We start from the raw sequence: 17,670 nt of genomic DNA, 5'->3' as shown, positions 1-17,670 counted from the left end.
TGGCACCATAGTGATAACGAAAAGCACAAATAGGAGGATTATAGTCCAGGCTGGTTTATAATAAAAAATAATAATATTTATAATATCCAACACAAAAAGTGACACATGGGGTTCACATGCTAAAAGTACCTCCTTACCAAGTGGGGCCCTGAGTTTTTAAATTTTTATATTTATTTATTTTTATTATCTTTAAGTAGCGATGCAAAGGAGTTTTAATTCCATGGGTAAGTTTATGTGTATAATATATCTCGAATAATGTTGCCTTTCCATCCTTCTCCATTTCTTCCAACCTCATCCCGCCCCTCATTGTCCCACTTCTATTTTCATATGTATACAATGAATATTAGAACATTCACCTGCCCCTCCCCGCCAGACCTGGGGCTTTGGCATTGTCTCCTGGCATTGTCAAGGGTCTGGGCATTGTCCTTGAGCTTCTTTTGCTCAAGGCTAGCAGTTTACTCCATGAGCTGCGGTTCCATTTCCTGTGATTTTGGGTAAAGCCAATCCATTGCCTAATCTCTGACAAATAATCTCCCTCTGTGGTGGCAAGTCTATTTTGGACATTCTACCTATTGTTCTGTGGGTAAAGCTGTTTCTAGTCTGTTTAGAGGGACTTGCTGAGTACCAGAGCATCTTCATCACCTCGTAATTGTGTATTTATCAGTGCACAGGAAACTGTGGGCTTAGCTATCCACAAAGGATTACATACTGTGTTGGGATCCAGTCTACAAAGAAGCATAAGTCTCATCAGCTTTGGCCTGTTCAGTACCAAGAATGCCCAGTACCACCTTCCCCTCAGCTTCACAAATGTGATACAAGAAGTTGTTTGCGTGTGGCCACTTGGAAAACTGGAAAATGGAGCCAGGTCAGTGTATAAAACTATAAAGTCTTTTGCCTAAGATGTTGTTGGGGTGAAATGCTGAAAATCTGTACACCTATTAAGACCCACAAAGCTGTCTCATACTTGTCTAAAAAAACAATACATTGGTCATTTATATATGTATTTTTTCTTTTATAATTGCCAAATGTGACTTAGTAAGAGAGACTAGAACAATGATTTATCTCTATTCCTTAGGGAGCCCTGCCTGATAGCTGCTGTTCGCACTTTGAGTCTATGTTTGGATTGAGAGATATTTATTAGTTCCTACCATTTTTAAAAGCTTTTATTAGGGCCTGTGTCTTGACAGTTCTTGTGGTCCTTAGATGGTATGCTGTTTAGGTGCCATTTATTTCCCTATATTGCACTTATTTTGGTTTTCTATGTATAGAACATCTTTGAGAATTCTCTGTAGTGGTGGTTTTGTTGCAACATATTGTTGCAGCTTTTCCCTGGAATGGAATGTTTTTATTGTTCCCTCAGTTATGAATGAGAGCTTAGCTGGGTACAGTATTCTTGGTTGGTAGTTATTTGACTTAAGGGCATGACATATATGCTTCCAGTCACTTCTTGCTTGCATGGTCTCTGCTGAGAAATCTGGGGTTATTCTGATTGGTTTTCCTTTATAGGTTACTGATCCCTTTTCCCTGGCTGCCTTGAGGATCCTTTTTTTGGTTTCTATTGATCCAGTTCGGATTACGATGTGGCGGTGGGATGTTCTTTTCTGGTCAGGTCTGTTTGGGGTTCTAAAAGCTTCTTGTATCTGGATGGGCCTGCCCTTCTGGATATTTGGGAAATTCTCTGAGATGATTCCCTGAAGTATATTTCCAATACCATTGACCTCTTTCTCCACGCCCTCCTCAATACCAATTAGCCTTAAATTAGGCTTCCTAATTGTATCTTGGACCTCCTGAAGCGCTCTCTCATTTTTCCTAGATTTGGATTGACTCATTTTCTGTTCTTTCTCTATAATAACTAAATTATCTTCAGCCCCAGAAATTCTCTCCTCTGCATTGTCTAACCTGCTATCAAAGCTATCTACTTTATTTTTCATCTCCCTTGCTTCTAATTGCTCATTTTTGATGCCTTGCATCTCTTCTTTTAGATCATGTATGGATTTCTTTAGCTCCTTGATTTCTATTTGAGTGGTTAGCTCAGTAGCTTTATTTTCTTTGAACATTTGCTGGAGTTCGGTCACCTTTTTATTTGTGGATTCTATGAATTCATCCATCTTTCTTTGAAAAACCTTTATTATGGCCTCCTTTATGGCTTCTTCTTTTTCACTTATCACCTGGTTTATGGTTTCCTCTTGTTCAGCTATGGCTTCCTCCCTTATCTCTTTCTTTATATTTTCACATTTTTCATTAATGTTGTTTATCAATTGCATTTGTACAGCACTTGGAAGACTCTCCTCTAGTTTTGCCAGTGACTGTTCCATTGGCTGTTTACATTGGGTGAGGGGGGTGGGGGATGTTGTTTCTTGATTTGACATTTTTCTTGAGTTTCTTGTTCTGCCCATTTGAAAATGGGAGCAAGATTAATACTAAACACGATTATAGTTTTTCAGATATAACCAACCTAGACCTCTGTAGCTGGCAGACACTAGATGTTCACAAGTTTTGACTGGTGTTATCACTCTTTCTTTTTGTGCAATTACCGACCAGTCTAATACATCCACTGATAAGTGATTTATACCCAAAGCAATAAACCTCTCAATCCAATATCTATTGTCTTTAAGTCCCTCTGAGCCTAGAGAATAATTAAACACCTAGATATACAGTATTGCTCAACAGCCATCAAGTGTAGATCCATGCAGTATAAGGGTTGAAAGACGAACAGAGGTCCAGATATAGAAAAATAGAATGAGAGAGGCCAGGGGGTAAGTAGGTAGCGTATTTGAATACAAAGTTTGGAAAGTATTAGAATAAAACTTATGTGTTGCTGCACGACTAGCTCTTAGCCCAACCAGTGGCCTCACAGTGGACCATGGGATGGATCTGCGAGCTTCCGTCTGAGCGCGGTTGGCAGACGTTTTCCTGCGCTGCTTCCAGGGGCGGCCCCAAGCCAAGGGTCTGGGGATTGAGAGTTTCAGGGGCTCTCAGCAGGACCAGCAGGAGACCCCTCTGTTCCCAGGGGCGGGGCCCAGCTGGGGACGTGGGCTCCAAGGGCGGAGCCGCGCCTTTTTGATTCTCAGGAGGGGAGCTTGGCTGCTGGTCGGCCCTTCAGATCCCTGCTGTGTTTCCACTGCTTTGTCAGAGTCTGTGACTGTGGGGGGCCCCTTGGTGCTGTTTTGCTCAGGATTCCCAGCTGGAGGATGCCCCGCTCAAGAATTGAGGGGGGGCAGATGCTGGCTCCTATTTTCCCACACCCCCTACCCGCTGTTGTAAGGAGGGTCCCAGTGCCCTCCACTCTCCAGATCCAGTGGCCTGGGTGAGGAGCCTGGTGGGCGGGTGGGAGCTGGGACAGCTCCGCCTCCCCTGGTGGGGTCCTGAGTCTTAGGGTCCACCCGCTTGTCAGTCTCCAGTCAGAGGGCTTTGGGCGGGTGGGAGTTGGGACAGCCCCGCCTCCCTTGGTGGGGTGCTGGGTCTTAGGTAGCCCGCCTGTCAATCTCCAGTCAATGGCCTGAGGGAGGGGGCTTTTGAGGGGAGAGACAGGATTCTAAATTCCTTGCCCCCCTGCTCCCGCCAGTCTTTCTCGGGCGGGGTGTTGGGGTCTGAGTTAAGTTCTATTGCTTGGCACCCGCTCCGCTTTCCCGATGTGTTTGGGGACGCGCTGTATTACTCACGCCTCTGCGTCCGTCTGCGGGTGCTCCACGGTGGTGGGGAGTCTTTCACTCCCCTCGGGTCTCCGCCGCCTGTGTTCTGCGTCTGGGTTCCGCTGCTTGCTGTTCTGGTTCCGTGTCTGTGTTCCGCTGCTTCCGCCGTTCGCTGACCCGGTTCTGTGCTGGTTTCTGCAGCAGTTGGGCTCCCAGCCTGGCGCCCTCCACTGCCGCCGCTTTTCGCGGCTTGGTCCGGCGCCAGCTGCCGCTTTTCGCAGCTTTCTGCGGCTTTCGCGGCTTGGATCCTGCGGCGAGAGGTGGGGGAGGGGTCCTCACATTCCGAATTCTTTGGGAAAGTTGTATGTGAGCTTTATCTGGATTTCTTTTCCGGTTTGAGTTCTTCTCCGTTGCTTTTTGAGTTTGTTCTTGTGGATTTCTTTAGGTAGTTGGCTCGTGGGACTCCCTGGTTCTCTCTTTTTGTGAGAGAGAGCTAGGCAGCGTCCCTATTGTCTCGGCGCCATCTTCCTTCCGCTGCTGAGTCTATGTTTAAAAAATACTCATTAGTGATTTATTTCCTTCTCAGTGAATAAACAGGCTGGGTGTCAGTGCCATGTACCTGTCATGCACCTAGCTGCTTGGATGTTGAGATCCGAAGGACTGTGGTCCAGGCTAGTCCGAGGTGAGGGTGGGAGGAGTTCACAGATCCCATCACAACAGGAAGAGTCTGGTGTCATCTCAGGTAAAGCAGGAAACATAAATATGGGGTTCACAATCTTGGCCAGCCTGGAACAAAGATGAGAGCCCCATCTCAAATACAGCGAGAGCCAAAAGGTCGGATGCCACAGTTCAAACCATAGCACAAGTGAAAGAACCTGAGTTCAGACCTCAGTACCACCCCCTAAAAAGATATAAATAAACGGAACACATGAGTAAGAATGCCATACTCTCAAATTCATTGATGGAAAACAACTAAATATTTTTTCATACAAATTTTCATACATATTTTCCCTTACAAATGGGGCGATGTTCTTTCTAACAGTAGTATAAAATTCCATTGTGTATAAGTACCACATCTTGTTGATCCACCCATCAACTGAGGGGCATCTGGGTTGGTTCCATATCTTTGCTATGGTAAATAGTGCAGCAATGAATATCATTGTGCTAGTGGATTTAGTATGACCTTGTTTCTGGCCGATTGGGTAAATGCTAAGTGCAGCTAAATATTTCTTTACATGCTTATCCTCAGGCCATAATGAGGGGGGAAAATAAGAACTCTCAATAAGTTTAAGCGCTGTCTTTAATATTAAGTATGTTCAGGTCACTGCTAATATGGCTGCACAAAATAAATGAAAAAGAATTTTTCCTGTCCTCACAGTGTTCGATGCCATGTGGGACTGGTGTAATGGAAAGGAGAGTAGAATGTCAGCTTGAAAATGGTTGGCCCACTGACTTATGCCTGAAGCATTTAAAACCAGATGCTCAAAAGAAATGCTATGCTCATGACTGTAAGTAATTGAGTTCAAGGTCTCCTGAGATCTAAGGGGCCCTTAAGAAGCTTCTAGTTAAAATGTGAAAGGAGCTAGGCAGAGTGGACCAAGCTTGTAATCCTAGCAACTTGGGAGGTAAAGATTTAGAGGATGGAGGTTTGAGGGCAGCCTGGGTAAAATGTTTCAACTACAGTTGAACAGGTTAGCACACACTGAGATCCAAATTGGGTGGGAGAAGGACAAATAGGAGGATTGAGGTCCAGGACATAGAGAGAGATCCTGTCTGAAAAATAGCCATCACAATAAGGGCTGGCAGAGTTGCTTAAGTTGGAAGAGCACTTACTTAGCAAGCACCCAGGCCTTGAGTTCAAATTACATCATTTCAAAAAGTAGTAGAGACATTGTTGAGTGCCTGCAACCCTAGCTATTTAGGAGGCTGAGATTTGAAAATTGAGGTTCAAATCCAGCCTAGGCAGAAAAGCCCAGAGGGCCCATCTTCATGTAACCAGCAGAAAGCCAGAAGTGGAGGTATGGCTTATGTGGTAGAGCACCAGCCTCGAGTAGAAAAAAAAAACAAATGAGTGTACAAGGCCCTGAGTTCAAGCCCTGGTAATGGCACAGAAAAAAAAGCCAATGTGAAAATAAATAAATATGCACACTCCACAGAATTCCTTCGATCAAGTACATGCTGTTTGCAATTGGTTTCCTGTAGTGATGTGTTCTGTTAATTTGTCTTTGAAGGCAAAGCATTAACTACCTGCAAAGAAATTCAAATTACAAACAACACTACTGAGGATGGTGACTATTATCTGAATGTAAAGGGAAGAATAATAAAGGTATGAAGAAAATAATTCCTGGTTGATTTGAACACTGGCTGTTGTCTTCAGAAGCCGTGTTCTAAATGTTTCTATTTTCCTTTAGGTCCACTGTTCAGGTATGAACACAGAGAAACCCCAGGAGTATTTACCGCTGGTTAAAAGCGAAGACAATTTTTCAGAAGTATATGGCCTAAGGTATTGGCACTATTTTGTCTCCTGTGTGAATTACAATGGTCCTGAGACATTCCAGACTATCTTACATAGCTATTTGGGAAGAAGAGGACATAGTAAGGCTTAAGCCATCTTTTGTCTTTGCCAGCTCCTTATAAAGACTTGAACACTCACATGTAATCACGGATGATTATATGAGTAAGATTGTTGAGAGGGTCTTCTTGCATTTTCCAAGATATTACATTAATTCTAGTAACCAAGACTAAGAGAATTTTATCTGAATTACTTTCCTTCCTTCCTTCCTCTCTCCCTCCCTCCCTCCCTCCCTCCCTCCCTCCCTCCCTCCTTCTATTCATTTATTTCTTTATTTCTTTCTTTTGTTGCCAGTCCTGGGGCTTGAACTCAGCTCCTAAGCACTGTCCTTGAGATTTCTCAAAGCTAGTATTCTACCACTTGAGCCACAATACTACTTCTAGCTTTTTCTGTGTATATGGTACCCAGGAATTGAACCAGGGTTTTGCACATACCAGGCAAGTACTCTATTACTAGGCCACACTCCCAGCCCCTGAATTACTTTTCTACACAGTGTCCTTGCATTTTCTCATTAAAAATGATTTTTCTTCTTGTTCATTTAACATATTAACACTATGATTTTCAATAGGAGCAAGTCCTTTCTTTCCTACTTTGTCAACTTACCATTTATCAGTGTTAGACCTAATGATGTGTCTAATATTGAAAATATTTCCCATGTTGTTCCAGACTAGAAAATCAACATGAATGTCCTTTTAATGGGAGCAGGAGGCAAGACTGTAAATGTAAAAATGACTACTTAGCTGCTGGATACACTGTTTTTCGAAAAATAAGAATTGATCTCACTTCTATGCAAATTAAAAGTAAGTACTCAAGTTCACACCCTAGCTATGCAGGAAGCTGAGATCTGAGGATTTTGGTTTGAAGCCAGTCTGGGGAAGAAAGTCTGTGAGACTCTTATCTCCAATTAGCTACCAAAAAGAAAAAAGAATAAGAAAGAAAGAAAGAAAGAAAGAAAGAAAGAAAGAAAGAAAGAAAGAAAGAAAGAAAGAGAGAAAGAGAGAGAAGGAAAAAAGCTGAGCACAGGTGACTTATATCTGTAATCTTAGCTACTCAGGAGGTTGAGATCACGATTCAAAGCCAGCCTGGTCAAAAATGTCCCCATGAGGCTCATCTCCAGTTAAGCACCAGAAAGTGGAACTGTGGCTCAGGTGGTAGAGCAATATCCTTGAAAAAAGTAATTCAGAGACAGCACCTACTTCCTGAATTCAAGCTTCAGGATTGGCATGCATGCAAGCTCACATGCACATGTATACACACACACACACACACACACACACACACACTCACCACACACGCGTACTCATTCTCTGTTTTCCAAACAAAAGGGATAGTATTTGCTAGTGAAGAGTCTAACCATATGTTGATGTGTGTCTCTGACATCAGGTTATGGAAAAGACTTGACAAAAGCCAACAATTACATTTTTGTTTCCATTTTTTTTGCCTTATTTGTATTTATTTCGTGTTGAACTCAGTACTGCTCTTGCTTGGCTTTTTCATTCAAGGCTGGTGCTCTACCATTTGAGCCACAAGTGTACCTCTGACTTCAGTTTTTTTCTGGCTAGTTGTGAGGCTTGAACTAAGGGCCTGAGAACTGTCCTTGGGCTTTTCTCAAGGCTAGAGCTTTACCACTTGAGCCACAGCACTACTTCCAGCTTTTCCTATGTATGTGGTACCGAGGAATTGAACCCAGGTCTTTGTGCATGCTAGTCAAGCACTCTACCACTAGGCCAAACTCCCAGCCCCTGACTTCAATTTTTAAATATTGCTAGACACTTTCTTAGCAGTGATATGCAACATGGAGCCCCTAAGCTACTGTACTAAAATTTGAACTACAGCGATGTAAGATACCTCCCTTCCAAGGTAAAAGTCTCTACCTTCAAATTCCCAGTGACACTGAGAACAAGGAAATTATCTTTAGTGTATTTATTCATATGAGCTTTCTGTAGGCTTTGAAGTACTAGCTAACAGCCAGGCATTGGTAGCTCACACCTGTAATCATAGCTACTCAAGAGGCTGATATCTGTGTATCACCATTCAAAGACACAACTCAGGCAGGAAAGTCTGTGGGACTGTTTTTTAAAAAAATTTTTTTGGCCAGTCCTGGGCTTGGGCTCAGGGTATGAGCACTGTCTTTGGGTTTTCTCAAGGCTCTACCACTTCAGCTACAGCACCCCTTCTGGCTTTTTCTATAAATGTGGTACTGAGGAATCAAACCCAGTCACTGTGCATGCTAGGCAAGCACTCTACCACTAGGCCAAACTCCCAGCCCAAGTCTGTGAGACTCTTATTTCCAATAAACTACTAAAAAAGATGGAGATGGAGCTGTGACTCAAGTGGTAGACAGAGTCTAGACAAGTTGTAACTGATTATGTGTTTTCCCACACCTTATCCATCTAACTGTTTTTGTGTATTAGTTAACACAGATGTAACATCACCAGGATTGCAAATAATGGCATTAAGAGTTACATAGGCACATTAAATAACTTGCTCTAATTCACAGTAACTGGCATTAAAAGAGAATAAGCGTTTGGGCCTCATGCAAACTTTCTAGGAAATAATTTACTATTTAGTCAATCAATAAATAAAATGAATTATACAGCCTGACCTACTGAAAGTCATGCATCTGTAATTAAGAGGCAGAGCCCTCACTCAACCCTTATGAAATCACTAATGCCTAGCACATATATTTTGAGATGACATTTACATACTGGATTTGCACATTATACTATGTATTTGAATACATAATGCCTAAGTTACAATTGTTTCATGATTATTTATTTATGCCAGTACTAGGCTTGAACTCAGGGTCATGCTTTCCTGCTTAACTTTAGCTGTTCAAGGCTGGCACTCTACTACTTCAGCAACACCTCCACTTTCAACTTTCTTCCAGTTAATTGAATGTAAGCATCTCAGGACTTGAATTCAGGACTTGAGTGCAGCCACTGAGCTTTGTGAATGCCATTCAGGGTTGTTAGTAAATTTTCAGAGGGGTTACTGCTACATAAGTCAAATGGTATATGGAATATTATTAATGCATTTTCCCACCCTTCTTTTCTCCATTCACTCGACACTTGAACACTTTATCTAGCTCCTGATATTTATCTCGTTAGACTCATAAGTCAGTTGCTCAAAGGAATGACAGCATTCCACTGCATAGATCACACTTTCGTCATTATGTTTGTGTGTATATGTGTATGACCCTGTATTTGTTTACATATGTTTTTGTAAATTAGATCTAAATTCCCTGAGAGCAGATCGGTTGACTATGGCTTTGTAAGCCTCGATTCTCCTATTAAGAGACAGAGATCTGAGGACAGCAGTTTAAAACCAGCTCAGGCAGAGAAATCTGTGAGATGCTTTCCCCCCTCCTAATTAAGCAGCAAAAGGCCAGAAATGAAGGTTTTGGCTTCATTTCTGTGATAGATATGAGGTGATAGAATGCCATCCTTCAGTAAAAAAAAAAGTTAAAATACTGGTGCTTAGAGTGAACATTTTTGTATTAAAGAAAATTCGTTCATTGAGGAATTGTTTTGTGTTATGTACTTTCATTGTGACATTTCTGCTTACACGTTATGTGAATACATTTAAGACAAATGTATACAAATGGTGTTTTGCATACAGATTACATTATTCTCTTTTTGGTTTTCCTTGTGTGAGTAGTAGTGCTCTGGCTTGTCATTTTCACTCCAGGCTTGTGCTCTACCATTTGAGCCACATCTCCATGGCTGTGTTGTGCTCTCCATGCTAAGACGTCTCATTTATTATTTTCTAGCGATGGACCTTCTTTATTCCCAGACAATATTTGGCAAAACAGTCCCCTATGCCACAGCTGGAGACTGCTACAGCGCTGCTAGGTGCCCACAGGTATTGTATATTTAGGATCATTTTTCCTCTCCTCTTGACAAATGTTTATCTTCATTGTCTTAAAAATGTTACAAGAAAATGAAGGCAAAAATTGCTGTAGGAATTTTTAAGGTTTTTTTTTAAATGAACTAATGATGAATTTTGAATCATTTAGACATATGTGTGCAATGTGTATCTCAATGATCGAGTAGATAAAATACATAAAAATGTAAATATAAAATACGAAATATAAGTGCTGGTACTTCTGCCACATGTGTTGTCATCACCAGAAACTCAGCTGCATGGGGCCACCAGCGTTGAACTTAAACATCCAAACCCAGAGCCAAAATAATCTTTTACTTTGTAGAAAGTTTATAGCCTTGGATACTTCATTGTAGGAATGTGAAACTGACTAAAAATATGCAAAACAATTTATTCTATTACCTCTGACATGGACAGAGAATATGTTTCCATGATTTAATTTATTCTTTTTAATGTCTTCCTTCTAGACTATTTGTCACACATCCTTTTATGTGTTTGTATAATTTCCAGAGTGTATTTCCTAGGGAAAACGTTGTGAACCCCAATCCCTCTCTCCTTCTGCCCCGTTTTTTTTTTTTTATGTCATTCCTGGGTGCTATTCCTAAGCCTTGATGCTCCTGGTTACCATTTGCCCACTTGAGTCACACCTCCATATCTGGTATTTTGGTGATTAATTGAACATAAGAGTCTCACAGGCTTTCCTGCCCTGGCTGGCTTCGAACTGAAGTCATTAGATCTCAGTCTCCTGACTTGCTAGGATTAGCAGTGCATAGCTGGGATCTCATGTTTAACAAGGGATTTGGTATAGTTCATACAAATAATATTTTTATGATAAGGCAGGGAATTTTAAACTAGGTGACTATAGCATTGTTGGATAGAGTCACAGATAATTGAATTCATGAATCAAATCTACTACCCAGGAGATAGCAATTAAAATACTGCTATCATTTTGAAGAGATGTTCTTAGTGTTTTGCTACAGCCCATCCTTCTTGGAATTTTTTATTAACAATTTTCATATGACACATGAAATATGCTTATACAAGGATTAGAGGAATATTGTCTATATTAGAGAAGACTAAAGAGAGATCGGAAGATATCAAAACTAAAGTCTAAGATAAATAAGAAAAAACTGGGCTGGGAATGTGACTTAGTGGTAGAGTGCTTGCCTAGCATGCATGAATCTCTGGGTTCGATTCCTCAGCACCACAGAAAAAGTCAAAAGTGAGGCTGTAGTTCAAGTGACAGGGCACTAGCCTTGAAGAATAAAAAATAAAGAAGCTCAGGGACAAGTGTCCAGGCCTTGAGTTCAAGCCCCAGGACTGGCAAAAAGAAAGAAAGAAGAAACAAACAAGTCTTAAGTCCAGTAACTCCTGAAGTATCTGGAAATGCTACGAGAGCCCTATTTCACTCAAACACCACAAATTCAGTGTGACTCAAAGGACAAAGCGATTTATTAACAATCTCTACTATAATATGAAAATATTAAAACACACTACTGAGCCTGCAAGGCATACTGCAATTGATACTGATATTTCATATTTTTAAGTTTCTGTCAGTAAAGGATAATTTTTAATCTACCAGGGAATAGGAAGAGATTGCTAAGAAAAACAATTTTAAATTACATCATGTAAGAAGAGTAAAGAACTTAGTAAAAGAGCTGGAGGTGATACATATTTCGGAATTTAAATATTTAAAGAGCTACTGTAGAAAAGTGAGCCATCTGTGCTATTCTAGGAAAAATCAAGGCAAAGGTAGATACCAACACCTCATGTCTATATCCCAGCTACTCAGGAGGCTGAGATGTGAGGATAATGATTCAAAGCCAGCCTCGACAGGAAGGCCCATGACGCTCTTGTCTCCAATGAACCAGCAAAAAGCCAAAAGTGGAGCTATGGCTCAAGTGGTAGAGCACTAGCCTTTAGTGAAAAGTTCAGGGACAGCACCTAGGCCTTGAGTTTAAGCATCAGTACTGGGAATTAAACAACAACAACAACAACCAAGGGGTGTGTGTGTGTGTGTGTGTGTGTGTGTGTGTGTGTGTGTATGTATACACACATATCACATATATACCAAACATATATGCACATATAATATATATATAACACATATATGTGTATATATAAATCAGGGAGAGGGCCCGGGAGTTTGGCCTAGTGGTAGAGTGCTTGCCTAGCATGCACAAAGACACGGGTTCGATTCCTCGGTACCACATACATAGAAAAAAGCCAGAAGTGGTGCTGAGGCTCAAGAGGTAGAGAGCTCTAGCCTTGAGAAAGTTCAAGGACAGGGCTCATGCCCTGAACTCAAGCCCAGGACCGGCAAAAAAAAAATAAATAAATCAGGGAGAATTGTCTAGTTAAGTAAACTTCAAATCAGAGGCACAAATAGTCAACATTTTAAATTAAAGTGTTATGATTAAAGTGTTGTTCAGAGGGGTTACCATTTTATAAGTCAAGTAATGAGAACAGTTTTCTTTTTGGACAATATCTTTCTTGCCTTTCCTTTAATAGAAACCTCTTGAATCCTGAAATCTTGTTGAATTTATCAGTGGTAATAGTTTTTCTAGTAGATTTCTGATGATTTAATAAATGCATGATGATGTCATTGATGGACAAAATACGCCCATTTTTATTTTCAATTGGGGTGGCTTTTATTTCTTCTTTTTTTTCTGGCAACTTCCTCTCGTGCATTGCTGAACTGGTGAGAGTGGCACATTCTCATTGTAAGGGTGTGTGTGTGTGTGTGTGTGTGTGTGTGTGTGTACTGAGGCTTGAATTTCTTTGGTGCTGTCCTTTCACTTTAGAAAAAGCTCAAGGATGGTCTTGGATCTAAGTCCATGTTTTCAAAAGTAGCTCTTTCTTCTATACCCTGTTTTCACCTGCCTGCCTGAGGCTCTTGTTTTCTAAATACAAACTGCGAAGTGATTCTAGAGTCAAACATACCAATCAAATTCCGTGCTAAGTGTCACAGCCTTGGCATCAATGCCCTCCCGATGTGCAATGTCACACCGGGACATCTCATACCCAGGACAGGAGTTCTATGAAAAAAAAGGACACAGATGATGTGTTTTTTTTTTTGTTTTTTTTGTTTTTTTAGGGAAAATAAATGTCACCACATTGAAAGGCCTGGTATTGAGGGAGTGAGATATAACTGGAAAAGATCGACATCAAAGGAAAAGAAATGTTTCTAAATGCTCCCAAGGTTTCGCAAACCCAAACACAGCCTTAATGTCCATCTCAACAGATGTGCATTTTGCTTACATCATAATTCATATTGGCTCATATCCTATGAGTGAGAGAAATAAGCACATTTAGTGAATGCCCATAGATCCTGGCTGGGGTTTGGGGTTTTGCTGGTTCTTACACATACAGAATGTGTATGTGTGTGTTCTCATCAAGGTGGAGAATGTGACATGAGTCTACAACACCTACTTTAATTTTTTTTTGCCAGTCCTGGGCTTGAGCTCAGGGCCTGAGCCCTGTCCTTGGACTTTCTCAAGGCTAGAGCTCTACCACTTGAGCCTCAGCACCACTTCCAGCTTTTTTTTTTCTATGCATGTGGTACCGAGGAATCGAACCTGAGTCTTGGTGCATGCTAGGCAAGCACTCTAACATTAGGCCAAATTCCCGGCCCCATACAACACCTACTTTTTGATTGTGTTATTTAGGACGTTTAGTTGCCACTTGCTTTTCTCGGTACTGAAAGTGGCATATCTAATTTTCCTCTTGTAAGGGTAGATCTGCCTCTGTCTCCATGCATCTCTACTGCAGTTTTGCTTCCTGAAAGTTCTTGCTGGGAGCTGGGCACTCGCTGGTGGCTCACGCCTGTCATCCTAGCTAATCAGGAGGCTGAGATCTGAGGATCACAGTTTAAAGCCAGCTTGGGCAGGAAAGTCCATGAGACTCTTTTATCCAATGAATGAGCAAAAAGCTGAAAGTATGGCTCAAGCAGCAGAGAACCAGCCTTTGAGTAGAACATGCTATGAGAGCAGCTCAAGTCCTGAGTCGCTAAGATTAAGCTAGTTCACTGGTTCCATGTCTTTGCAGTAAAGTTATAGCAGTATTCATTCCTTTTTAAGGAAGGGACTTGGAAAGTTACACATCATTTGCCGGAAGCAGTAGGTGATTGCATCTTGTTTGGTTTACAATCCAGGGGCAGTTCAGTATTAACTTGATGGGAACTGGGGTGAAGATTTCCAGCACAGCCAAATGGCTCGCTCAGGGGCGGTACGCCTCTGTCGTCATCCACAGATCCCAAGTAAGTGTGCCCAGACCAGTGTGTTCCAGTGGTCCCCCCCCCACCTAAGACATAAGATGACATAGAACAAATGGCTAGAGCTATTACACATTGCTTATGTCACATAAAATGTGGCATAACTATTCATGACATGGGGTCATGCAACCATTTTATTATATAAATATAATAAATATACAAATATAAATATATATAGCTTATATCATATGAATCCTATATGGACTACAGATGCTTGAACACAAAATACCAAAGGGAAGGATTTAGATTTTTTTTTTGTCTGTCTCTAATTTTGGACTAACGATTTGACAAGTTGCTACTTCTGAAGATGCTGTTTACTTTTATTTATTTTTATTCTCTTTAATTAGCTATGCAGTTCAACATGTCAATATGAGCACAGTTCTTTCCCAGCTGTCCTAACCCCAACCCAGCTCTGAAGTGACCTGCTTCTGTTTTCACGTGTAATATCAGGACTCTATTCACTCACCCTTCCTCAATTCCGTTCCACTAAATTCTTTATTTAATTCATGACGAAACTCTACCTTACATCAAAGTGTTGCAGATGACCGCATTGTCTAAATAGAGGAACTGGCATATAACTTGTGAAATCCAAATATACTTTTGGAAGTGGAAACATATTTCCATTTGCTACTGGGTTGAGTCAAGATGAATTGTTTACCTTCACAAGATATGCCAGAATTGGGAAAGGGGCAAAATTGCATTTTTATTCATCAGTCCTTCTGAGTTTGGTCAGATTCTCTGGAGTTGAGAGAGATTTTGAGAGGAAAGGCAGTCTCAGAACTTCTGGTTTCAAAGCATTCTTTAATCTCAAAAGCCCCTCTTTATTGTTCCCTTTCTTCCTAGATTTGAAAGTAACAGACTTCGAGCCGGTGGCTCATACCTATCATCCTCACGACTCAGGTGTCTGAGTCGTGAGGATCATAGTTTGAAGCTAGCTGGGGCAGGAAAGTTCATGAAGTCCTGAGAAGTCAGAAACTAAAGTGTCACTCAAGATGGTAGAACACTGGCCTTGCGCTCAAAAGCTAAGGGTCAGTGGCCAGGTCCTGAATTCAAGCCCCACAAAACCAACCAACCAAACAACCAAATAACCAACCAAACAAACAAACAAAAACAAAACAAACTACCTTCTCCAAAATATGTTAGGAGTTTAATCTATTTTTATTTCATTCGATCAAAATTTCTAGTCTTTTGAGTTGTGAACCCCCAAAATGGAAGGAAGCCTAAAGCATTTCTGTCTACTACCCCATCCCTGCTCTTCTGCTTTTTAGCAAATTGTTCTGCTAAATGAATATTCTTACATTACTCTCTCCTTGCTCTATACTTTCTGCTATGCTTCCATGAGAGTCTGGGGGAGAGTGGAGTACAGTATGAGTCAAGTGGCTAATATTATCAAGTGGCTAAAAGAAATCTTAGGCTGTCTAATTTCCTTTTAACTTTTCTGTTACTGCCAGTTGGAACTAATACTGAAAATACATGGTCTTTTACTTCATATGTAATAGTTACCAGAGCTGGTAATACATGTCTGTAATCCTAGCTACTCAGGAGGCTAAGATCTAAGGATCATGGTTCAAAGCCAGCCCAAGAAGGAAAGTCCATGAGACTTTAATCTCCAGTTAAGCAGAAAAAAACCCAAACCAAGCAAACAACATCAACAACACCAAATAATAACTAGAAGTGGAGCTGTGGCTTAAGCAAAGAAAACCAGGCTCTGAGTTCAAACTCTAGTGAATAGCTATATCTGTATTCCATATATATGTATATATACACAATTGTTATAGAAAAACTTGGTTAGTGATTTCAGCCACATGATTCAAAATTAGTTGATTTTGTTTCTGCTTTGGGCACACAGCTACCAGCTTGTATATTCTCATTTTTATCATTTTTATTAGCATCAATGGTTCTACTAGAAGTTTCCATATTGACATGTATATATATGCATGCGTGCAACTTTCCTTGATCAGGTTCCTTCCTTCCCAAGCCAACCTTAGCAAATTTCATGGTTGCATTTGTACACTTTTTTTGGGGGGGGGGGAGCAGTCCTGAGCTTTGAACTCAGGGCCTGGGTGCTGTCCCTCAGCCTCTTTGTGCTCAAGGCTAGTGCTCTGGCATTTGAGCCACAACACCACTTCTGTCTTTCCTGAGTAGGTTATTGGAAATAAAAGTCTCCTGGGGACTTTTCTGCCTAGGCTGGCTGGCTTTGAACCATGATCCTCAGATCTCAGCTTCCTGAGTAACTAGGATTATAGGTGTGAGCCACCAGCACCTGGCTTGCATTTGTACAAGTGAATATAAACTATTTTGACCACATTCACCTCTTTTCACCCATATTTATGCTCTTTCCCACACTTTAGGGATAACCTGGTTTAGATTCTTGCTATTCATTGTTTTAGGTGTGTTCGTTGTCAAAAGGTGTTTCAAGATTTATTTCACAAATGCATGTACAGTACTTCAATCATACAGATGCCCCTTGTTTATGCTCATTTTTTTCCATATCAACCCACCCACTAGTATTAGTTTTTATTTTCATGTTGGTCCTGGGACTTGAACTCAGGACCTGGTGCTGTTCTTGAGCTCTTTCACTGAAGCCTAGCCCTCTACCACTCTGAGCCACAGTGCCACTTCCAGTTTTCTGGTGGTTAAATGTAGATAAGTCTTCCTGGGCTGGCTCTGAACCTTGATCCTCAGATCTCAACCTCCTGAGTAGCTAGGATTACAGGTGTGAGCCACCGAGCCCAGCCCCATTGTTTAAACGCATTCGTCTGTCTTCATTCAGGTGTAATAATACATGGTGAAGTTGCTCACCCTCTCAGCTTGTGTATCTCTTTCTCGATTTATTTTCAGGACGGAGCCAAGGTATATGGGCGATGTGGAGGTTTCTGCGGGAAGTGCAGTCCACACTCAGCCACAGGCCTTCCCATTCAAGTGCTATAAGCTGTCCAGGGTGGGAAAGACACTGGAACCTGCTGAGAACGGGTGCTCGCTCATTCAGGTGCAGGGAATCTCTGCATCATTTTATTTTTCTTTTTTAAATTTTTTTCAGGGTGCTCATCAGGGATTCAAATCACATATTGTTTTTTTTTCTAAGTTTTTTTTTTTAAAGTAAACTTAACAAGTATTAAGTGCTCACCAGAGTTGTCAGGCGAGGATATGATTTATGACAGGAAATAGCAGCTCTGTTTGAATGTATTCTGCCCAGACCATGGTGGGCCTGGCTGCAGTATATTGTCTAGCACACTTGTGAGTACAGCTCCAACTCAATGTCACTCTGCCCAGGGAGATGTTTATCCCACTCGCTAAAATGGAGGAAG

General features: G+C 41.3%; 1 protein-coding gene across 1 annotated transcript in view; it reads left to right on the top strand.

Annotated features, from left to right (window-relative positions):
* Window positions 1–17,322, top strand: part of Adamts20 (ADAM metallopeptidase with thrombospondin type 1 motif 20) — a 102,053-nt gene extending 84,731 nt beyond the window's left edge. The window contains exons 31-38 of the mRNA XM_090353165.1: window positions 665–865; window positions 5,011–5,140; window positions 5,864–5,958; window positions 6,044–6,135; window positions 6,871–7,004; window positions 9,977–10,068; window positions 14,243–14,347; window positions 17,204–17,322. Coding sequence (XP_090209291.1) covers window positions 665–865; window positions 5,011–5,140; window positions 5,864–5,958; window positions 6,044–6,135; window positions 6,871–7,004; window positions 9,977–10,068; window positions 14,243–14,347; window positions 17,204–17,293 — 939 coding nt within the window. The 3' untranslated portion in view covers window positions 17,294–17,322. The remainder of the gene's footprint in view (window positions 1–664; window positions 866–5,010; window positions 5,141–5,863; window positions 5,959–6,043; window positions 6,136–6,870; window positions 7,005–9,976; window positions 10,069–14,242; window positions 14,348–17,203) is intronic.
* The last annotated feature ends 348 nt before the right edge of the window (window positions 17,323–17,670 follow it).

The sequence above is a fragment of the Megascapheus bottae genome, chromosome 2 (assembly GCF_031878675.1).
Source record: "Megascapheus bottae isolate mThoBot1 chromosome 2, mThoBot2.hap1, whole genome shotgun sequence".
Classification (NCBI taxonomy): Eukaryota; Metazoa; Chordata; class Mammalia; order Rodentia; family Geomyidae; genus Megascapheus; species Megascapheus bottae.
The sequence above is the reverse complement of the archived record's forward strand: the minus strand, read 5'-3'. Positions and strand labels throughout refer to the sequence as shown.